The sequence below is a fragment of the Scyliorhinus torazame genome, chromosome 2 (genome assembly GCF_047496885.1).
Source record: "Scyliorhinus torazame isolate Kashiwa2021f chromosome 2, sScyTor2.1, whole genome shotgun sequence".
NCBI classification, from domain to species: Eukaryota; Metazoa; Chordata; class Chondrichthyes; order Carcharhiniformes; family Scyliorhinidae; genus Scyliorhinus; species Scyliorhinus torazame.
In genome coordinates, this window is record NC_092708.1 from 324,961,232 (window position 1) to 324,985,056 (window position 23,825).

Here is a 23,825-nt window from a genome sequence, read left to right on the forward strand (position 1 = left end):
TTCCCCCAATCCCCTGGCTGTCTGGCATAGTGTGAAAGTTATCCTGCAACAATATTTCATGAATTATGTGAAGACTAAAATTAATACTGTCTTCCAACAGATAGTTGATGTAATAGGTCTACTTCTATCACCTTGTTGAAATGAAGGAGGGAGTTGTAACTGTCATGTATCCAAGTAATTGCTGGTGAGGTGAATAGTGGCACATGTAGTTAATGGGCTGGATTCTTCCGTCGCACCTGCCGCAAGATTGCCACAGACGGGACGGAGACCATGTAATGGCCTGCTGATGTCTGACGGGAATTTCTGGTGGGCGTGGCCGAAGAATCCCACCCTAAGCCCCCATTAACTAGAGTGGAGTGTGATGGTTGTGCAGCTTTTAATTTTGGTGGCTAAAAAAGAGCAGGCTAGCACATGGTTCCCAAACGAGAAGAGGGAATGAGTGGTGATGTTGCCTTTCTGGTCAAACCATTGGATTCTTGCAGCACTGGTCTGCAGTTTCCATCCATGACACAATTTATTTTGAGTCTTCCTCCCATAGTTATCTCCTGTTTTACCTCAAGGAAGCAATCGGTCTCAATGAAATTGTGTACTGTATCCCTCCAGCTTGCCTGCACTTATCGCTCTTTCAGTTACTATATCCCCCAACGTCATTCTTGGAAATGGGTGTGAAAATGCATGTGAATGATCCATTACAGCCACTTGTCTAACTCAGACATTGGTACATATTGATGCGACACTATTCAATGAAAATTGGCTTTTTAAGTTTACAAACATACCAGCAAATTATTACTATTTTAGGCAGTGCTTGCAGTAATGGATGAGAACGCACACAAAAAAAAATTGGATTCAGCTCTGGAAACCATCACGGGTGCAACCCATGATTCATTGGCACGAATCCAATATAACTTACTATGTTGAATTTAAAAACTTTAATTTTAAATACCTGAAGCAAGTTTCTGTTTAGATAACTGTGGAATAGAAGTGTCATTTTCATGCGGCTGTTTCACAGTCACATGTGGCAGGGGGATCAGGGGGTTGGATAGGGTGGACAGTGAGAGCCTTCTCCCGCGGATGGATATGGCTGGCACGAGGGGACATAGCTTTAAACTGAGGGGTAATAGATATAGGACAGAGGTCAGAGGTAGGTTCTTTACGCAAAGAGTAGTGAGGCCGTGGAATGCCCTACCTGCTACAGTAGTGAACTCTCCAACATTGAGGGCATTTAAAAGTTTATTGGATAAACATATGGATGATAATGGCATAGTATAGGTTAGATGGCTTTTGTTTCGGTGCATCATCGTGGGCCGAAGAGCCTGTACTGCGCTGTATTGTTCTATGTTCTATGTTCTATTATCGTAGTTTTAGATTGGGATGTAGGGATGTATGAATCATAGTCACAAAACTGCATCATAGCAGGAGGGTGCAGGGTGGAACCCCCCACCCCCCGGTTTGCTGCTGCTGCTGACCTCCACTTAACGTTCCGCGAGAAAGTCAAGGAATGGTTGCCACCGCCTGGAGAACCCCTGCAAGGACCCTCTCAAGGCAAACTTTATCCCCTCCAACCTGAGAAATCCCGCCATGTCACTGACCCAAGCCTCTACACTTGGGGGTTTCGCGTCCCTCCACATTAACAAGGGCCACCTCCGGGCTACCAAGGAGGCAAAGGCCAGAACTCCTCTTTCGACTCCTGCACTCCCGGATCGTCTTGACACCCCAAATATCGCTATCCCCCAGCTCGGTTTTACCCGAGTGTTCAAGACCATGGATATGGCATTTGCAAAGCCTTTCCAAAATTCTGTAATTGCTGGGCATGCCCAAAACATATGGACATGGTTTGCTGGGCCCCCTGAACACCTCACGCAGCTGTCCTCCACCCCAAAGAACTTACTCATTCTCGCCACTGTCATACGTGCCCGGTGCACCACCTTAAACTGAATCAAGCTAAGCCTGGCGCAGATGAGGAGGAATTGACCCTGCCCAGGGCGACAGCCCACAGGTCCTCATCTAGCTCCTCACCCAGCTCCTCCTCCCACTTGTCCTACAGCTCTTCCACCGAGGCCTCCTCCGCCTCATGCAGCTCCTGGTATATGTCCAATACCTTGCCATCCCCTACCCACATGCCCGAGCCCACCCTGTCCTGTATCCTCCGGGCAGGTAACAATGGAAATTCCTCCACCTGCTTTTTCATGAATGCCCGAACCTGCATGTACCTAAAGGTATTCCCTGGGGGCAACCCAAATTTCTCCTACAGCGCCCTCAGACTAGCAAAAGTCCCATCAATAAACAAGTCCCCCATCCTTTTGATACCTGCTCTGTGCCAGCTTAGGAACCCACCATCTATTTTACCTGGAACGAACCTGTGATGGTTCCGTATCGGGGTCCAGACTGAAGCCCTTGCCTCCCCCCTGTGCCGTCTCCACTGACCCCAAATCCTCAATGTCGCCATCACCACCGGGCTCGTGATGTACCGTGTCGGCGGGAGTGGCAGCAGAGCCGTTATCAATGCCCCCAGGCTAGTATCCCTGCAAGACACCACCTCCAACCGCTTCCATGCCGCCCCCCGCTTCCTCTACTACCCACTTCCGAATCATGGATATATTCGCTGCCCAATAATAGCTGCAAAAGTTCGGCAGCGCCAGCCCACCCCACCCCGACTGCGCTCTAAGAACAGCCTCTTAACACGCGGGGTCTTGTTTGCCCACACAAATCCCGTAGTAATCCTGTTTACCCGATTGAAAAAGGACTTTGGGATGAGGATGGGAAGGCACTGGAAGACGAACAAGAACCTGGCGGGCAGGTGTGCACCCTGCCCGCCAGGGAAAGCGGCAGCATGTCCCACCTCTTAAAGTCCTCCTCCATCTGATCCACCAGCCGCGCTAAATTGAGCTTGTGCAGGGCATCCCAACTCTTAGCCACCTGAATGCTCAAGTAGCAAAAGCTCCTCTCCACCATTTTAAGCGGTAGCTCTCCCAGTCTCTTTTCCTGGCCCCTCGCATGTATCACAAAAAGCTTGCTTTTCCCAACATTCAGCTTATACCCCAAAAAGTCCCCAAAATCTCTAAGGATCTGCATGACCTCCCTCATCCCCTCACCGAATCCGAAGTGTACAGGAGCAGGTCATCCGCATACAGTGAAACCTGATGTGCCCCCCCCCCCCCCCCCCTCTGAACCAGCCCCCTCCAGAAAATATTCTGGACTCCCTCAACGACATGGCCAAAGGCTCAATTGTCAGGGCAAACAGCAGGGGGGATAGGGGGCAGCCCTGCCTTGTTCCTTGATGTAACCTAACGTACTCGACCGCAGCCGGTTCGTCGACACACTCGCTCCCGGGGCCTGATACAACAATTTAACCCACCCTATAAATTCCTCTCCAAACCCAAATCTGCCTAACACTTCCCACAGGCACTCCCACTCCACCCGATCAAAGTCTTTCTCCGCGTCCATTGCCGCCACCACTTCTGCATCCCTCACCCTTCCGAGGGCATCATGATCACATTCAGGAGCCTCCGCACATTCGTGTTCAACTGCCTGCCCTTCACAAACCCCTTCTGATCCTCATTGATCACTCCCGGGACACAGTCCTCAATCCTAGTGGCCAACAGTTTGGCATCCACATTAAGGAGCAAAATCGGCCTATAGGAGCCACATTGCAACGGGTCCTTATCTCGCTTAAGGATGAGCAAGATCAGAGCCTGCGACATCGTCAGGGGAAGGGTTCCCTTTTCCTTAGCCTCGTTAAAAATTCTCAACAATAGCGGACCCAACAGCTCTGAGAATTTCCTGTAAAATTCTACGGGATACCCATCCGGTCCCGGGGCCTTGCCCGACTGCATACCCTCCAACCCCTTAACCAATTCCTCCATCTCAAATTGGGGCTCCCAATCCCTCTACCCGCCCCTCCTCCACCTTAAGGAACCTCAGTTCGTCCAGGAATTGCTTCAGCCCTTCCGGGGGTTCTGACTCATACAATTTGCCATAAAAGTCCTTGAAGTCCTCGTTGATCCTTGCCGAGCTCAGCACCGTGTTACCCCCCCCCCATCCCTAATTCCCCCTATCTCCCTGGCCGACTCTCTCTTCCGCGGTTGATGCGCCAGCATTCTACTTGCCTTCTCACCATACTCGTACACCGCTCCTTGTACCTTCCTCAACTGAACCTCCGCCTTCCCCGTGGTAAGCAGGTCAAACTCGGCCTGCAGACTCCGGCGCTCCTTTAACAACCCCTCTTCGGGGGTTCCGCGTACCTCCTGTCCACCCTAAGTATCTCCCCAACAACCTCTCCCTCTCCATCCTGTCCCTCTTCTCCCTGTGGGCCCTGACTGAAATTAACTCCCCCCTGATAACTGCCCCCCCCCCCCCCCCCCCCCCCCCCCCCATTACCAAAACTGCTTGACTCCAAATCCGGAATCCTACTCAACATCCGCTTCATGAACCCTGCGGAGCATACACATTCACTAGCACCACCCGGGCCCCCTGCAACGTGCCATAATATATCTACCCCCTCAAATGCCACCCGCTTGCTCACCAAAATAGCGACCCCCTCTGGTCTTCGCATCCAGCCCTGAGTGGAAAACCTGCCCCATCCATCCCTTCCTCAGCCTGGTTTGATCCGCGATCTTCAGATGCGTCTCTTGTAGCATGGCGAAAACACATGGGCCCTCTTGACCGGCCCATTCAGGCCTCTCTCATTCCACGTGATCAGCCTGGTCAGGGGCTAATTACCCCCCATGCCGACTAGCCATCTCCTTTTTTAGGCCAGCCACGCGCCCGTGCCTCCCGCATACTCCAGCCCCCCCAGCCGGAGGCTCCCCGTCCCGACTCCCCCCGTTAAAATCGATTCCCCTTTACTCAGCAAAGCAGCATCTTCCCCCCCCCCCCCCCCCAAGTCAAGCATCCGCTTAATCCCCCCCCCCCCATTGCACTTCCGCAAGTCAGCTGATTCATGCTGACCCCGGCCGCTCCCGCTTCCACCTCCAATCCCACTGTCGACCCCATCCACCCCCCACACCCACCTAAGTGAGGTAAAGAGAGTCGTCCCCCCCCCCCCCCCCCCCCAACCCCTCTTACACCCCGTGTGTACAGAGAAAGAAGAAAAAAAACCAAGGCACAATACTCTCAAACCCCCTAGCTTCGGGTACTGCCCCCACCATTGAGCAGATAAACCGCTCCCCCTGTCTGGACCAACCCACCACCTGTGACGCAGCTCTTCCCAGCTGTGACCTCGCCCAAAGCCTCGAGGGCTCAGAGCAAAGAGGGCAACAAAAACACAAGAGAACACGGGGAAAACCCCAACATAACACCGCCCCCACCACCCCACCAGCAACCCCCACAACATACTACAGTCCATTAGCTCGAGTCCAGCTTCTCATTCTTGATAAAAGTCCACGCCTCATCCGGCGTATCGAAATAGTGGTGCCGGTCCTGATATGTAACACACATCCTCGCCGGTTGTAACAGCCCGAACATCACCCCTTTGGCTGTGGAGGACCGCCTTGGCCCGGTTGAATCCCGCGTGCTTCTTGGCCAGTTCTGCACTCCAGTCCTGATAGATACGGATCTCGGTGTTCTCCCACTTACTGCTCCGCTCCTTTTTCGCCCATTGCAGGACACACTCCTTATTGGTGAAGCGGTGGGATCTTACCACCATAGCTCTCGGCGGCTCGTTCGCCCTAGGCCTCCTTGCCAGGACTCTCTGCGTCCCATCCAGCTCAGGGGCCGCGGGAAAGCCCCCGCGCCCATCAGCGTACCCAGCATCGTGGTCACATATGCCCCAGCATCCGACCCCTCCACGCCTTCAGGGAGACCAAGGATCCGCAGGTTCTGCCTCCTTGACCTATTCGCCAGGTCCTCCAGCTTCTCCTGCCAGTTTTTGTGCAGTGCCTCCTGCGCCTCCACTCTAACCGCCAGGCCCAAAATCTCATCCTCGTTATCAGAGGCCTTCTGCTGCACCTCCTTTATCGCCGTCCCCTGCATCTTCTGGGTTTCCACCAACCTCTCAATCGACGCCTTCATAGGGGCCAACATCTCCGCCTTCAACTCCGCCAAGCAGCTTCTCAAAAACTCTGCTACTCCCGTGACCACTGGTCCACGCTGCCTGATCCCCACCAGCCGCTATCTTGTTTTTTCGCGCCCATTCTCCTCTCTTCTCCAAAGCCGCTTTTTTGACCGCCCCACTCCTGGTCCACTCCATACAGCACTGGGGGACCCCCACTGTTTCCTTCCCACACCGGGAATCGCCGTCAAAGTGCCACTGGAGTTCCGTAAAAGGGCCTAAAAGTCCGTTATCGGCGGGAGCTGCCGACCGTGCGACCCACCTAGGCACAGCCCCAACCGGAAGTCTCTAGATACTGCTTATTGATGATGCGTTTATTTGCTGCTTGAAAATTTCTGCTGCTCTTCTAAACTTCTACATTTCTTCTAAAATTATGAACTTCTAAATTCAGTTAATTTTTTTCCTTATGGGAGCAAGACAACCACACCCCGTGAAGCCTTTAAATACGCTTTTCTTCAGTTTACAAAGAGACCCAATACACTCCTTCAGCCCTCTTTCAAACTAGCTTTGATGCTGCTTTGGAGTTATGCTACCGCCACCTTGGTAAGATCTCTTATCTGGAGGCAGGAAATACAAACAGTAAAAAAAATAAAGTGGCAGAAAACTGCAGCAAGTCGGTCAGTATCCATTGACCAGAAAGACACCATTCATTCTTCAGGTTTGTAGGGTCCTTCCTGTTTATTTTGTTCCCTTTTATTTTATTATTTTTACCCCATGGACCCATAGTCAGAATGTACATTCAATCAGAAGATTGCTTGCCAGGACAGTGTGTTCCTAGGTTTTTTTTATTTTGGAGAGGAGAAACCAGATTCATCGGCACTGAGTGAATCTTAGGAACCAGTTTTGGAGGAAGTCTGTTCGAATTGGCTAATTGGCAACCAGTGGGTTGACCAGAGACCGTGTTCTGCCTGACAACAGTCAGCAATTACTTCCTGTCAGGTGGTTTATTCAGCGAGAGCCTGCCAGATGCTGTGTGTGCGTGTGCGCATGTAGAGGGTGATATAAGTTAGAAGGGGGAGGGTTGAGAATTAGATTGTGTATAGCCAGTTTATTTTGCCTATTATAATTACTGTTAATAATAAAAGGTTACTTGTGTTTAAAGTTTACAAACCTGGTGACTATAGTCAATTTAACTCCACCAAAGCCATGGATATTAATGTGAAATCTAATTTCATCTGTGTTGCGACTCTGGATCAAGTGGGACTGGAATTGACTGCGTACTACCCCAGGATGTTGTAACAGGAGCATAACTCATTCAAACGTGGGGCTAAAAGAGCATTTTATTAATATTGAGGAGCAGAAAGAAAACGTGGATGCAAATTACTGGACTTTCCAACCACAGGTGTAGAATACTTAATAGAAAACTGTTGGATGATGTAAAAGATCATCAGTGGGGTGCATACAAAGTGTTGTACTATCATTTTCACATTATTGAAAAGTAGAAAGTGCCACACAGTTCCTCATGTCAGCATTATTGCAATTGGGAAGTTGGGATGTGTGAATCATTGTCATAAAACTACATAGCATTAATTTGAAAAATATTGAATTGCATTTGCAAAATGAAAAGAAACACATTTTCCTTCAGGTAAACTTATTTAAATGATAATTCATTTGAGGTTGTATTACATCCAATTATATTTGGCTTCTGTATTTTCCTCCTACGAGCCCATTCTATTTCCTTCCACTGCCTGACGATGAACAAACCTGAATATCTGAAATATTGATGGTTTAACATACTTTTGACAACATGGTGTTCCTCTTCAAGGATTTTTATTATGAACAGCGTAGTTCTGTACATATCACACTGGGCTGTAGTCTTGAAATTAGCTGATATGAATGCAATGGTTTTAAAAACGAAAAACTTGAGTTCTCGACTTGCATGCTTATGAATATATGCTCTAAATGTTTAGAAATGCATCTAAGTTCATGTACACTGGGTATTGCAACTGATTTGTTTGCTGAATTCGATTTATGTTGAAACTTGCATTTTATTTGAAGTTGCAGCAATAAAGAGTGTGTCAAAGTATTGGTGGGAATGGAGAGACTTTTTTTGTGTGTGCGATGAACATTTTGGCACATTTCCTCAGTTGCTTTGATTTTTTTAAAAAACTATCTTTCTTTCACATTCCAGTAACGCATATGCTAACACACATGTAATTAAAACTAAACCACAATTAAAAATAAAATACTTTAGACATACCGCATATTCTCCTTCTGTTGTCCAGCTCTGTGGGACTGCCCTTGCATTGTTCCATTCCTATTTATCCAAACATGAGTGGCACTCCCTAATTTTGCAACTTGATTCTCGAAGGATCATTTTGTTATTTTTTTTTTTCTTTCTTTAAAGATCTTTTAGGTTTTGTAGTAACTAAGCTATACCTGTCCACCAGGTCTTTCAATTATCCAGCCATCTGGAATATACCTTTGGAATTTCCTCTCTGAACCTGTCCATGACCCTTACCTCAATTTTGTTTTTAGTTACCTAGTTCTTCTACCAAAACTTTGGTCCCTAATCTGTCTTCTCCTGATGTAATTACAAGTACAATGTAAATGCAAGTTATTCATATGCGCACAATTTTTATTGAACTCATAAAACATTTATATGGCATCTATCATGACCTCTGGACATCCCATAGCGCATCCTATCCAATGAACTACATTACACTGGTGACTAGACTTTAAGTGTGTGGAGATAATAAAATTCCACCAGTGCTACATTTGACTCAAGGCTGTCATCTCGTAGACTAGGATTAGTCACGACCAACATTTAAACTGATGATATCCATCAGAATGTTGAACATGATACAGTGCTTTCAGTGCTACACTCTGGAATCCTGTCTCTGATAAATGAAATAATTAAAATGTTATTTCTCAACAGTTTTGCCTAAAATCAGCATCGCTTATAATGAAATCGAATTATGTAAAGTAATAGCAAAGTTTCTCATTTCAACAACTTGTGTACCAAGCTACAGCTTTCTTTCCCCAGTACCACATCAACAAATTGTCCATTATGTCATCTGAGAACCACATGAACAACAGTGAAAAAGAAGTGGATGAAGTCGATGCAGCTCTGTCGGATTTGGAAATTACTTTGGAAGGTGGCAAAACATCAACCATTCTGGTATGTCAAATCATATGTCCCTTTTATGCTTGGTGATTCAATGAACAAATCTGTTACATTTCAATTCAGTCACGATGATTAGATTAAGCAAGCACTGCCTGGTCCCTAAAAAATCCAACAATTTGACAGCTAATTGAGTTATTTGTACTCTGTTGGCAGAATAAACTTGGGGGAAAATTGTGAATTTACTCAATTGTGATACTTCTGTGGTGCCTAAGATGTTTCCTGAGTTCCTGGTGTGTTTTGCAGTAGAATTGTAACTTTGTCTTCAAATCCTTCTGACCTTGTCTTTTAGACCTATAAACATTTGACATAGTTATACAAGCATTGCAAATACTATCGGGAATTACATTTGTTTCTTAAAGCAGTGAATAATGATTTTCAAATTAGACTATTAACTGAGAACTTATTCTTGTTTTAGGGTGATATCACTTCTATTCCTGAATTGGCTGACCATATAAAAGTGTTCAAGTAAGATTTTGTTTGTTCACATTTTTCAAGTTTACTTCCTTTTTTTTCCACTAGTTCTCTTTTTACACTTTTGCACTTTCTGGTAAAGGCTGTTTGTGCAATTTCATCCTATCTGCCCATTTTGACTAAGTTTACTCTTAAATAATTAAATTGTTCACTCTTTCTCGTTCAGGTTCGATTCCAGCTTGGGTCACTGTCTGTGCGGAGTCTGCACATCCTCCCCGTGTGTGTGTGGGTTTCCTCCGGGTGCTCCGGTTTCCTCCCACAGTCCAAAGATGTGCGGGTTAGGTGGATTGGCCATGCTAAATTGCCCATAGTGTCCAAAATTGCCCTTAGTGTTGGATGGGGTTATTGGGTTATGGGGATAGGGTGGAGGTGTGGACCTTGGGTGGGGTGCTCTTTCCAAGAGCCGGTGCAGACTCGATGGGCCGAATGGCCTCTGTCTGCACTGTAAATTCTATGATTCTCTTTCTGGAGGCTAGCAAATAGCTAAAACTTGTAGAATGTTGGCTGGAAAAATGTATATTCCCATTTCTGATCCACTGCAACAGGATGAAATGAGCATTTTAGAATAGAATTTTATCCCTTGTTGGGAAAGGGAGTTCTGTACAATCCTTATAGTACAAATGAGGCCATTTGGACTATTGAGTCTGCACCAACCCTCTGAAAGAGCACCCTACCAAGGCCCATTCCCCCACCCTATCCACACAGCTCCCCCAACCTGCACATCTTTGGACTGTGGGAGGAATCCGGAGCGCCCAGAGGAAACCCCGCAGATACTGGGAGAAAGTGCAAACACCACACAGGACGGAATTGAACCCAGGTCCCTGGCACTGTGAGGCAGCAGTTCTAACCAATGTGCCACGTGCTGCCCGTTGAAACCTTACTTTGCTCTGCCTTTTAGGCTCTGGATAAGCCTAGCCTGATACTTTTATATCTGTTTAAAGAACTCCTGCTGAGTGGTAACAGACCATTTTCACGACTGTACATTAATTGTGATCACCTCTGCTTATGAAGTCACAGTTGTCAGAAGGGCGGCTATAGAGAAACAAAATGCTTCCCCTCACAAGCCAGATATGCAATGCATGTTGGTGCTATGACTGCAAGTATGGTGGCGTCCCCTTCCAACTTGTGTGCTTTAATTTTGGATGATATTACCACTCTACGGTCTACATTACTAAATCACTGAACGCACACATTGTAAGAGTAATAGCATGAGTAAACATCTTAGGAAAGTCATCATGGGGTCACATTTGTTGAGTTATGAACTCAAAGTGATTATTGTGTTTGCCAGTAATCACCTTTGTCTCACCTTGTCAGTTTTATCTTCAGTGTCACTTCATACCTTTTTAAGTCTTTAGCACACCATAATGTAGGTGTGGCCAGACCCAACCTGGCATATAACCCTATCCAAAGCACAATAGTGTACTCAGTCATGTTCCTTGCAGCTCCATAGAACTAATTGTAGCTGATCAGTTCAGGTGTTGCTGCATTGTAGAGGGGTGTCATCAGTCACGAGTGTTCCCCGCAGTTAGTGGAAGTTAAAATAACAGAAATGGATGAATGTTGTAGGATGAAGGTATCCATCTGCTTTTAAAACTAGCGCAAAGATTTGCTACAGGATACTCCGGTCCGCCAGCCAGGTTTTCTGGCCCACCCTCCACTGCAGTGGGATTCTCCATTCCCGCAGCCGGCCAATGGGGTTTCCCATTGTGGCCACCCCACACCGTCGGGAGACCCACGGGTGTGGGTGCACTGCCAGAGGATCCCGCCGACGGAGAATTCCGCTGTTGATCTTTCTGTGATGATCGCATACAAGTGGACATTAATTGAATGATGGCCTTTTCTGTTGATGAAAGCGACTGGTGCCCTAACTTAACTGCTCATGAGTGCATTCTATGAAAGTGTTGATATCCATGTGAAGGTGATATAATGGTTGACCTCTGTAAATGACTCGTTTGATGCAGCCGTGCATTGAATACTGAGATATGGTGATGTGTGTATCAGGCTGGCATATTCGTTACATGTGGTTGGTGACTTTGATGGCAACTGGAGAAACATAGCCACCTGTTCCAGCAAACTGCAGTCTTGTTATAGGATGCTGCAGAGATTAGTGACATTCTGCTATTTGGAAGCACAGCCTACTGATGTAGTGCTGCTTAGTCACATCCGGGAAAGTGACTCTTAACTTATAGACCCTGTGGTCTGGATAAAGCCTTCTATGAGTAGACAGGTGCAAAAACTGCATGAGTTGCTCCAAATCCATAAACCTAAACTCATTGAAGATCTCTGCCAGCACCCAAACCTCTAACAAGTCTCTTTTCCACATTATCCCTATGTTCATTGGCTGGTTGCCGATTGATCTACTCTGGCTCCCTGTTGAGCTAAACCTCTGTTTTAAACTCTGAAAGTCGAACTTCCGGTTGCGGCTATGCTGAGCTAAGTCGCACGTTTGGCAGCTCCCGCTAGAAATTGACTTTTGGGCTCTTTTGAGGGGCCCCAGCGGCATTTGTTCGACGGTTCCCAGTGTGGGAAGGTGACAGTACGATTTCCCCGGCACTGTATGGGTTGGACCAGGAGTGGAGCAGTGAAAAAAGTAATTCTGGTGCAGCGAAAAGTGCGAGGGAGGAAAGCCAAGATGGCAGCGGGTGGAGACCAGGCAGAGTGGGTGCAAGAGCAGCAGGAGTTTCTCAAGCGCTGCTTCACGGAATTGAAAGCAGAGCTGCTGGAGCCAATGAAGGCTTCAAACGACATGCTGGTCGAGACCCAGAAGGCCCAAGGGGCGGCGATCCGGGAGGTGCGGCAGAAGGCCTCGGAGAATGAGGATGAGATATTGGGCCTGGCGGTGAAGGTGGAGGCGCACGAGGCGCTGCATAAGAAATGGCAGGAGAAGTTCGAGGACATGGAGAATCGGTCGAGGAGGAAGAATCTGCGGATTCTGGGTCTCCCGGAGGAAGTGGAGGGGTCGGATGCTGGAGCATATGTGGTCACGATGCTGAACATGTTGATGGTCGCGGGTGCCTTCCCGAGGCCCCTGGAGCTGGATGGGGCCCACCGAGACCTGGCGAGGAGGCCCAAGTCTAACGAGCCGCCGCGGGCGGTATTGGTGCGGTTCCACCACTTGGTGGACAGGGAGTGTGTCCTAAGTTGGGCAAAAAGGAGCGGAGCAGCAGGTGGGAGAATGCAGAGGCCCGTATATACCAGGACTGGAGCGCGGAGGTGGCCAAGAAGAGGGCCGGGTACAATCGGGCTAAGGCGGTTCTGCATCGGAAGGGGGTGAAATTCGGGATGCTGCAGCCAGCGCGACTCTGGGTCACGTTGAAGGACCGGCACCATTACTGGAGGAGGCGTGGACCTTTATTCAGGCCGAAAAGTTGGACACGGACTGAGGGTCGGTTGTGAGGGGAGGTCACGGGGGGGCTACTGTGGTTACTGTGCTTTGGGGGATGTTCTATTCTGTTCTGTATTGTTTCCTTGGGTGCTGGGTGGGGTAGGGTGAAATGGTTCGAAGTGGGGGTTTTGTGAGAGTGTGGGCGTCGGTGGTTGGAAGGACGGGGCCCTGTTGGGGGAGGGGAGATGGGAGGCCTGAGGTGGGGGAGCTGGGATTAGGCCGCAAAAGGGAGCTGTGCCAGAGAGGGCGGGGCCGGTCTGATGGAAAGCGCGGGCTTTTTCCCGCGCTAGGGAAGGAAGGGGGCAGGGCCGGGGGGGAAGGGCGGTGTTGGAGAGGAGCGCCCGCTGATGGACAAGGAGTGGGGGGGGGGGGGGGGGGGGGAGGACTACCACACTGGGGGGGGTCGATGGAGTGGCCGGGGTCAGCTGACTTACGGGAGTGCTGTGGGGGGAGCAAAGCAGCTAGGGTAGGACCTAGCTGTGGGGGGGTGGAGAGGTAACTGGGTTGCTGCTGCATTGGCCAAAGGTGAGCTGGAGATCAGAGAGAGAGTCGGGGCGAGGGTCTGCCGCTGGGGGGAATGGAGAGTGCGGGAGGCGCGGGCACGTGGCTGGCCTAGAAAAGGGGATGGCTAATCCGGGGGGGGGGGGGGAAAGCCCCCTGATCCGGCTGATAACTTGGAATGTGAGAGGCCTGAACGGGTCGGTCAAGAGGGCCCGCGTGTTCGTGCACCTGAAGGGACTGAAGGCAGATGTGGTTATGCTCCAGGAGACGCATTTGAGGGTGGCAGATCAGGTTAGGCTGAGAAAGGGGTGGGTAGAGCAGGTTTTCCACTCTGGGTTGGACGCAAAGAATCGAGGGGTGGCGATTTTGGTGGGGAAGCGGGTGTTGTTTGAGACGCTGACTATCGTGGCAGACAATGGAGGTAGGTATGTGACGGTGAGTGGTAAGCTGCAGGGGGTGCGGGTGGTATTAGTGAATGTATATGCCCCGAATTGGGACGATGCCGGATTTATGCGGCGCATGTTGGGCCGGATTCCGGATCTGGAGGCAGGGAGCTTGATAATGGGGGGGGGGACTTCAACACTACTGGATCCAGCATTGGACTGCTCCAGGTCCAGGACGGGTAAGAGGCCGGCGGCGGCCAAGGTGCTGAGGGGGTTTATGGACCAGGTGGGAGGCGTTCACCCATGGAGGTTTGTCAGGGAATTTTCTTTTTTTTTTCCCACGTCCATAAAGCCTACACCCGGATAGACTTCTTCGTTATGAGCAGGGCACTAATTCCGAGGGTGGAGGGCACGGAGTATTCGGCCATAGCCATCTCAGACCATGCCCCGCATTGGGTGGAGCTGGAGCTAGGGGAGGAGAGGGACCAGTGGCCGCTGTGGCGCCTGGATGTGGGCTTGTTGACGGATGAGTAGGTGAGCGGGCGGATCCGGGGTGCATTGAAAGCTATCTAGAGGCTAACGATAATGGGGAGGTGCAGGTGGGGGTGGTCTGGGGGGCGCTGAAGGCGGTGATTAGGGGAGAGCTAATCTCCACTAGGGCCCACAAGGAGCAGGAGAGGAGAGAGAGGGAGAGATTGGTGGGGGAGATTTTAAGGGTGGATAGGAGGTATGCAGAGGTCCCCAAGGAGGGACTACTCGAGGAGCGACAAAGCCTCCAGGCCGAGTTCGACCTGTTGACCACCAAGAAGGCAGAGGTGCAGTGGAGGAAAGCGCAAGGGGCGGTGTATGAGTACGGGGAGAAGCTAGCCGGATGTTGGCACACCTGCTTCGGAAGCGGGAGGCTGCGAGGGAGATTGGGGGAGTTAGGGATAAAGGGGGAACACGGTGCAGAGTGCGGTGGGAATAAATGGGGTATTTAGAGACTTTTATGAGGGGCTGTATAGGTCTGAGCCCCCGACGGAGATGGGGGGGATGCGTCAATTTTTGGATCGACTGAGGTCCCGAGGGTGGAGGAGGAGCAGGTGGCAAGGCTTGGGGCACCGGTAGTGCTGGAGGAGCTGACTAAGGGACTGGGGAGTATGCAGGCGGGAAGGCACCCGGGCCAGATGGATTCCCGGTGGAATTTTACCAGAAGTACATGGACCTGCTGGGCCCTCTATTAGTGAGGACTTTCAATGAGGCAAGGGAGGTGGGGGGCCTACCCCCGACGATGTCCAGGGCGCTAATCTCGCTGATCTTGAAGCGGGACAAGGACCCATTATAGTTTAGGTCGTATAGGCCAATCTCCCAATCAACGTGGACGCGAAGCTGTTAGCGCAGGTGCTGGCTACCAGAATTGAGGACTGCATCCCGGGGGTAGTTCACGAGGACCAGACGGGTTTTGTTAAGGGAAGGCAGCTGAATACCAATGTGCGGAGGCTCTTTAACGTAATCATGATGCCTACTGTGGAGGGGGAGGTGGAGATAGTGGCGGCGATGGACGCGGAGAAGACCTTCGATAGGGTGGAGTGGGGGTACCTCTGGGAAGTGTTGAGGAGGTTTGGGTTCGGGAGGGGTTCATTAGGCTAACTTTACGAATGGGTTAGGCTACTTTACGAAGCCCCGGTGGCGAGTTGGCCACGAATCGGAGGAGGTCGGAATACTTTCGGCTGTACCGGGGGACAAGGCAGGGCTGCCTCCTATCCCCCTTGCTAGTTGCATTGGCAATTGAGCCTTTGGCTACGGCTCTAAGGGAGTCCAGGAACAGGAGGGGGCTAGTCGGGGGGGGGGGGGGACGGACACCGGGTTTCGTTGTATGCCGATGACCTGTTACTGTATGTGGCGGACCCAGTGGGGGGGATGGCGGAGGTGATGCGGATCCTCAGGGGGTTTGGGGACTTTTCGGGTATAAACTCTACGTGGGGAAGAGTGAGCTCTTCGTGGTACACCCAGGGGACCAGGGAAGGGGGATAGACGAGCTTCCACTGAAGAGGGCGGAAAAGAGTTTTCTGTACCTGGGGATCCAGGTGGCCAGGAGCTGGGGGGGCCCTACACAAGCTCAACTTGACGAGGCTGGTGGAGCAGATGGAGGAGGAGTTTAAAAGGTGAGATATGCTGCCACTCTCCTTGGCGGGTAGGGTACAGTCGGTGAAGATGACGGTGCTCCCGAGGTTCCTTTTTATATTCCAGTGCCTCTCAATCCTGATCCCTAAGGCCTTTTTTAAGCGGGTCAGTAGGAGCATCATGGGATTCGTGTGGGCGAAAAAGACCCCGACGGTGAGAAGGGTGTTTCTGAAGCAGAGTAGGGACAGAGGAGGGGTTAGTGTTACCTAATCTGTGTGGGTATTACTGGGCTGCCAATGTGGCGATGATACGCACATGGGTAATGGAGGGGGAGGGGGCGGCGTGGAAGAGGCTGGAGATGGCGCCCTGTGTGGGAACGAGTCTGGGAGCGCTGGTGACCGCACCGCTGCCGCTCCTGCCGACTAGGTACACCACGAGTCCGGTGGTGGCAGCGACTTTGAAAATTTGGGGGCAGTGGAAGCGCCACAGGGGTGAGGTAGAGGCTTCGGTTTGGTCCCCGATCCGGGAGAACCATCGGTTCGTCCCGGGTAGAAGGGATGGAGGGTTCCTGAACTGGCACAGGGCAGGAATTAGAAGGATGGGGGACCTGTTTTTAGATGGACGTTTGCGAGCCTTGGGGAGCTGGAGGAAAAATTTGGGCTTCTCCCTGGAAATGCCTTCAGGTACATGCAGGTAAGGACGTTTGTAAGAACGCAGGTGAGGGAGTTCCCGCTGCTTCCAGCACTCAGGATCCAGGATAGGATGCTCTCGGGGATGTGGGTTGGAGAGGGCAGGGTCTCGGCAATCTACCAGGAGATGCAGGAGGAGGAGGAGACCTCGGTGGAGGAGCTAAAGGGTAAATGGGAGGAGGAGCTTGGGGGAGGAGATAGACGAGGGCACGTGGGCGGACGCCCTGGGTAGGGTTAATTCTTCCTCCTCTTGTGCCAGGCTTAGCCTGATACAATTTAAGGTTCTTCACAGCGCATATGACAGGGGCGAGGCTGAGCAGGTTCTTTGGGGGGGAACACAGGTGTGGGAGGTGCTCGGGAAGCCCAGCAAATCATACCCATATGTTCTGGGCGTGCCCGGTGCTGGATAGGTTCTGGAGGGGTATTGCGAGGACGGTGTCCAAGGTGGTGAACACCCGGGTTAAGCCAAGCTGGGGGTTAGCACTATTTGGGGTATTGGACGAGCCGGGAGTGCAGGAGGCGAAAGACGCCGGTATTCTGGCCTTTGAGTCCCTGGTAGCCCGGCGGAGGATTCTGCTACAGTGGAAGGATGCGAGGCCCCCAAGCGTGGAAGCCTGGATCAGCGACGTGGCAGGGTTCATTAAATTGGAGAGGGTAAAATTTGCCTTGAGAGGGTCTGTGCAAGGGTTCTTCATGCGGTGGCAACCGTTCCTAGACTTTCTAGCAGGGCACTAGGAGGTGGTCAGCAGCAGCAGCAACCCAGAGGGGGGGTGTACTTTGTGTTTTCTACTGTGTTTATTATTGCTTAATGGGGGGTTGTATATTGGGGGAATTCGTGATGTAGTTGTAAGATGTTTATTTATGTGTTCTTTGTTTTTCTTTTTTCTGTAAGTGGGGGGGGGGGGGGGGAGTTGTTTAGACTATGTAAAAATACTTCTAAGAAAAAACCTCAAGTCATTTTCCGATCCTTCCATGGCATCTCACCAACCTATTTACAATTAGATCAGGGTCCTAATGACCTCACAGGATCCTGACTTGCAAACATTCATGGGGCACTGATCTCCTTCTAGGTGGATATCTCAACCAGCTAGATCAATTGAGTTAAATTGGTGACCTGTGAGAATGGGCAGTAAGTTAAACTAGATTGTCAAAGCTGCCACTCTACCTTGGTCCCCTGATTTGAGTTAAATGGCTCCTGTTTTTCATACTGCCTACAATTGAATATATTGCCAAATTATTATTATCTCTGTTGATAATGAACAGTTGATAACTTGCTGTTGGAATTTTTTAATTGTGTAGGAGTACACCCTTAACCTCAGTACCCAGGGGACCAATCTCTCACTGCTGAGTAGCAATTTCAGTATTTGTATTTGGGAGGCTGTGTTGTCTAGGTCCTTTCACAATCCTATTGCCCTTCGCAGAAGCCTGTGAAGTACAATAAAATACTGCAAAGTTCTGACATTTATATTTCTTTATGTGGAAGAATGTTTTCTTTTAAAACAGTCACTTGAAATGGTACATTTTCTTCAGGGGAAGAGGGGGTGTCTATGACCTCCCTCAGCAAAGAAAAGTTTATTTTGTTGTGTCAGATACAAATTCTTTGCCAAAATATTGACTTCACTGACTGCAGGCAATAAATATAGTTAATACTGGTCAGGCTGAAGTTACAAAATCATCCCAGAATTGTTAAACTCATGTTGACCCACAAGTAAGACATCATTTTTTTTTTTTTTTAATTTTTTGTCCTGTAGACCAAAGAAATTAACACTTAAAGGTTACAAGCCATATTGGTGCACGTTTAAAGACACGTCCATTTCCTGCTACAAAAGCAAAGATGAATCCCATGGACCTCCCGCTCATCAGATGAACTTGCGAGGTAAGAACTACTTTATTGTGCCATAATGCAATGCTATCCAGTATCTGTCAGAGAAGGTGCAAAATCATGTCAATTGAAAGACAAAATGGAACAGTCATTCTAAAGTCTAGCAGGTAATCATGTTGCTCATGTGTCGCCCTGAGTCAATAAGTCCCTGTGGGTAACAACTAGTGAATATATCTGGAAGTGTGAATGGTGGACTCATTCATCTCTTCATATCTTCCCTCCTTCCAGCATCCAACTCCTACAGAGTCTAAAGCCGAGGTGTTTTTTTTTGGCAGAGGGAGAATTAGCATGTGTATTTTCCATCTGCCATGCTAATAGTGAAAAAGTAACCACTGCTGTTTGTTCCAGGTTAACAACCACACCGTGGCACCTTTTGAATGCTTGAATTCAAATGCTACCTATGGTTCAGACCATGAAATGCTTTACAGAGGAATAGTGGCTATATTCTCTACCACCGGTAGCTGAGTTCCCGATGTGGTGGGGAATCCAGTATGTGTGTGTGTGGGGGGGGGGGGTCTGTAATCCAAAGCTCCAGTCCACAGCTGGCTTTGGGATTGAGGTTCACGCCCCGCCTTCGCGGGAGGATGCAACTTAGTCATTTAAGACCAACATGCATCCTATTAATGGGCCAGATACAATATTGTCCGGGTCCTTGTGATTCTCTGGGCCAAAATTCACGTGGGCAAGAATTGGTGTAGTTCCTGATGAGCATGTACCTGATACAGTGGACCAAGAGGGTAACACTTTAAGGGAGTTGCCCCCAAAGTCTATCGGAGGGCCACCTTCCTCTTTAATCCCCTCTTTCTCCCCTGCCCACAGATCCCCTAAAGAAAGAGACTGCTTCTTTCCCCCCCCCCCCCCCCCCCCCCCCCCCCCCCCAAGAAGAGAGACCCCTGTCTGGAAACTAGAGAGCAGTCCAGACAGAGGCAGTGAAATCACTGCTTTAAAACTCACCTGGACAATACACCTGCTGTGGCTTAGGCACAGGAAGCAGCACCTGCCCATTTCTGGAAAGAGAAAACCAGTCTGTTGGGTTTAAACCCCCCTCAAATCTTCGATCTACAAACCATTCATTCATTTCTGTTTGATATTGATTTTTCTAGGCTGTGATTGACAGCTTCCACACACTCAGCTGTCAGCATTGTTCCATTCATCTCCCTTCACCTTTGAGTAACTTTGAAGTGGTCAGCTGTGAATCTAACTGCAATGTTTTTAAACATCAAACTTTGAGTTAAGTGCTTTCTATTCATCTCCCTTCATGGTTGAGCAACTTTGAAGTAGTCTGTAGTGAAACTAACAGAAAGCGCTTAATTCTGATCCAGTGAATAGAGGTGATTTAGCAAAATCCATACAGAGGAAGATTTCCTCTGAAACTGTTTGTAGCAAAAGTACAGTCCTGCTTCACTATTCTTGAGTTATTTAAACCTCTTCTGCCTTTACCAACTTGCCAAGTTCTCACTGATTTACATTGGTTCCCAGTTTCTAAGCACTTCAGTTAAAAATTCTCATCCTCGTTAGTCCCTACTCAGCCTCGCACACCCCTTCTCCGTTTCTGTAACATCAAGGCAAAACCCCTCCCTAACCCACCCATTCCCCTGACTCCAGCTGATATGCATTCCCATCCCTCAACCTCACTATTGGCAGTTGTACAGTAATTCCTCACTTAACATTGTAGTTGCATTCCTGTAAAGTGCAACTTCGAATGAAACTACATTAAGCAACTAAAAACTTTAGTTAGCCCTGTAGGACCTTTGCCATCAGAAGAAAAATAATAAATTTACAGGGTATAATGTTTTTAAATACTCTACCAAAACAAAAACGGTTTTAAAATAAATTAAATATTAGAGAAACATGCTACTTTTTCTACTTGCCCCCTGCTCGCCATCTCTCCCTCCCACCACCACATCTGCTCCCCATTATCCTAATTGTCACCAACCTTCCTACTCTCAGCTTCCCGCTCCGAACACTTGTGTGTGAGATGAGAGGCAAGGGATCGGAAGCAATCAACCGAGTGAGAGAAGCTTTGACTTGCAGGGTCACAGAGTTGAGCTGCAAGCTGCAGAAGCAATGAATGGGAGAGGCCACTCCAAAATGGCATCAATTAGGTCATACAACCCATGTCACAGCCAACTTGAAATGACGTTAATGCAAATCTGCAACATTAAATGCGAATACTGGCCTTATTAAAAACACAGCGTTAAATCAAAATGACTTACAATGAGTTGACTTAAAATGAGGACATACTGCACATTCGGCCACCTAGAGCCCACAATCTGGAATTCCACAAGTAAATCTTTCTGCCTCTCCACTTTTTCTTGAAAGCCATATCTTTGACTAGGTTTTCAGGCATCAGTCCCAATAACTCCTTTGCCTCACTGTTCATTATTTCCTTAATGAAATGTCGAACGTGCTTCTATGTTGAAGGTGCTATGTAAGTGAAATTGCCCTTGTTCTTCACTACATCACAAGGCGTCCATACATGCAGATATTATTTATACATACAGCTTGACTTTCACCTAACTCATTGGAGAAAGACTCTACAGAGAAGAGCAGATCAGAGAATTTTATTTACTCTGTTGGATTAAGAATAAATGGCATTTCAGGAATCTACAAGATTATTTCACAGTTTTGTTCTAGGTCTAATACCAAGCCGGGTTATAACCGCCCCAAAATATTTATTGCCATTTTGTTCCAAACAATGGATTAATTAATCGCTGGCTCCTTACATTTGGTGAAGATGTATGTTTCTGAAGTAAGCCATGCTTTTGCTCTTGAACATTAAGCTAAGAGTGACTTTTTTTCCCCCTATAATTTGATGAAATAGGATGTGAGGTGACCCCTGATGTAAACATATCTGGCCAAAAATTTAATATCAAGTTGCTGATACCAGTGGCCGAGGGGATGAATGAAATCTGGCTCCGTTGTGATAATGTAAGTATTGATATTGCATTGATTTTATATTTTCAGAATCCAAAAGGAGCTTACTCCAATGGATAATGTTTACATTTATTTCTAGTGAACATATATCCAGGAGGAAAATGCAAATTAACTGGGTTAATCCTCAAATCAGCAAAGTCCTATTAGATTCTGGAAAATAATTTCAAATTTCAATATAACCTCATTTCTGTTTTATTTCCAGTGGTTCTTTGTGATTGTTACTCTGTTTTAGTAATGTATTGAATAAGTATGATTAACTAAATACATACCATTGCATCCTACTTACTCAAGATACTTGGTACATACTGATATGATTGTTAATATAGCATTTTTTTAAAAAAAGGATTAATTATAATCTTAAGAGTGCAGCGATATGTTCCAAAAATTAAAACTGTAACCCTGAAACACATTTCTTTGTAAAATGTTTTCCCTTTCCCTCAATTCAATATTTCTGCGCCACTGTTGGTCTCTTATCCTGCTTTTCAAGGTGAAATGTGAGGCAGGTGAAGTATCTCTATGGTTAAATCTGGTTGCAAGTATCACTGAAACATGGACGGTGGGCAAAATTCTCCGGTATCGGCGCGATGTCCGCCAAACGGCGCAAATCAGTCCGGCATCGCGCCGCCCCAAGGGGGCGGAATCCTCCGCATCTTGGGGGGCCGAGCCCTAACCTTGAGGGGCTAGGCCCGCGCCGGACTGATTTCCGCCCCGCCAGCCGGCGCGGAAATGTCTCTTCCACCTCCGCCATGGTGGAGACCGTGGCGAAGACGGAAGGAAAAGAGTGCCCCACGGCACAGGCCCGCCCGCGGATCGGGTGGGCCCCGATCGCGGGCCAGGCCACCGTGGGGGCACCCCCCCGGGGCCAGATCGCCCTGCGCCGCCCCCCCCCCCCCAGGACCACGGATCCCGCCCGCGCCACCTTGTCCCGCCGGTAAGAGAGGTGGTTTAATCCACGCCGGCGGGACAGGCATTCTAGCAGTGGGACTTAGGCCCATCCGGGCCGGAGAATCGCGGGGGGGGGGGGGGGGGCCGCCAACCAGCGCGGCGCGATTCCCGCCCCCGCCGAATCTCCGGTGCCGGAGAATTCGGCAACCGGCGGGGACGGGATTCACGGCAGCCCCCGGCGATTCTCCGACCCGGCGGGGGGTCGGAGAATCTCGCCCGGTATCTCCAAACACGATCCCAAACATTTTTTGAAAAAATCTCTCGATTCCATGTAAAAAAGTGGAATTTGACTTACTGTACACAAGTCCTTGAATTTGAGTAATTAAACTAGAATGTGATTTATTCAGTCAGCCTAATAAAGTGATTGTGTTCATCATATGTTACTCCCCGTCTCTTCTGTTTCTGCTATCATTGTCTCCGGCCTGTTTATGTCTTTGTGCAAGCACGTTACAAGGGCACACGATGATTAGTCAGAAACATTAAAACAAGTCAATGGATTGTAAGAGTAATTTGATACACTCCTAATTTGTGGGATTCGTGTAAATCTGTTGTACATGATATTGAAAATTCTATTCACTTTGATTGAGGTGCCATTGGAGACTTTATAGCTTTTCTATTTAAAAATCTGAAAATAAACTTTCTGTAAATATCTTGCGCTCTTTCTGCTTTTATTAGATGTAAAACTGACTGAACTGAGATATAAAGCCTGAATATGACCATGTCTGACCATGTTTGATTATAATACTAAATAGCTTTCTGCACAACGATCGTTTTTATAAATACTGCAATCCATCAAAAATTGATTTTCAATGTTTTTGTGCGGGGTTAAATATATCATTTGAGAAGTTAACTCTTATCCCTTCCATTAGGAAAAGCAATATGCACAGTGGATGGCAGCCTGCAGACTAGCATCAAAGGGAAAGACAATGGCAGACAGCTCATACAGTCTTGAGGTGCAGAATATCTTGTCATTTTTGAAGATGCAACATCTAAACCCTGATCCACAAGTTATTCCAGACCAGAACTCAACAGACATCAATCCAGAGTGTCTTGTGTCTCCTCGCTATTTGAAAAAGTACAAAAACAAGCAGGTATTTTGCCATGGGATCTTTTCATATTGAATTCTACACTAATCTAATTCCATTCTATAAACCTGCCATTGTTGCCATTATCAAAATTATGATCTGGGATAAATGCTGTTTAAAAGCCCAAAAATGAACACACTGATGAGCATGAGCGGCACGGTAGCACAGTGATTATCACTGTTGTTTCACAGCACCAGGGACCTGGGTTTGATTCCCAGTTTGGGTCACCTGTCTGTGCGAAGTCTGCACGTTCTCCCCGTGCCTGCGT

The 23,825-nt window shown here is 48.6% G+C and overlaps 1 protein-coding gene across 6 annotated transcripts in view; it reads left to right on the forward strand.

The window, feature by feature from the left end:
- Positions 1-23,825, forward strand: part of fermt2 (FERM domain containing kindlin 2) — a 188,736-nt gene that overhangs the window by 146,496 nt on the left and 18,415 nt on the right. For all 6 annotated transcript variants that reach the window (XM_072489727.1, XM_072489726.1, XM_072489729.1 and 3 more), the window contains 5 exons: positions 9,036-9,170; positions 9,592-9,641; positions 18,460-18,584; positions 21,415-21,521; positions 23,342-23,563. In XM_072489727.1, coding sequence (XP_072345828.1) covers positions 9,036-9,170; positions 9,592-9,641; positions 18,460-18,584; positions 21,415-21,521; positions 23,342-23,563 — 639 coding nt within the window. The remainder of the gene's footprint in view (positions 1-9,035; positions 9,171-9,591; positions 9,642-18,459; positions 18,585-21,414; positions 21,522-23,341; positions 23,564-23,825) is intronic.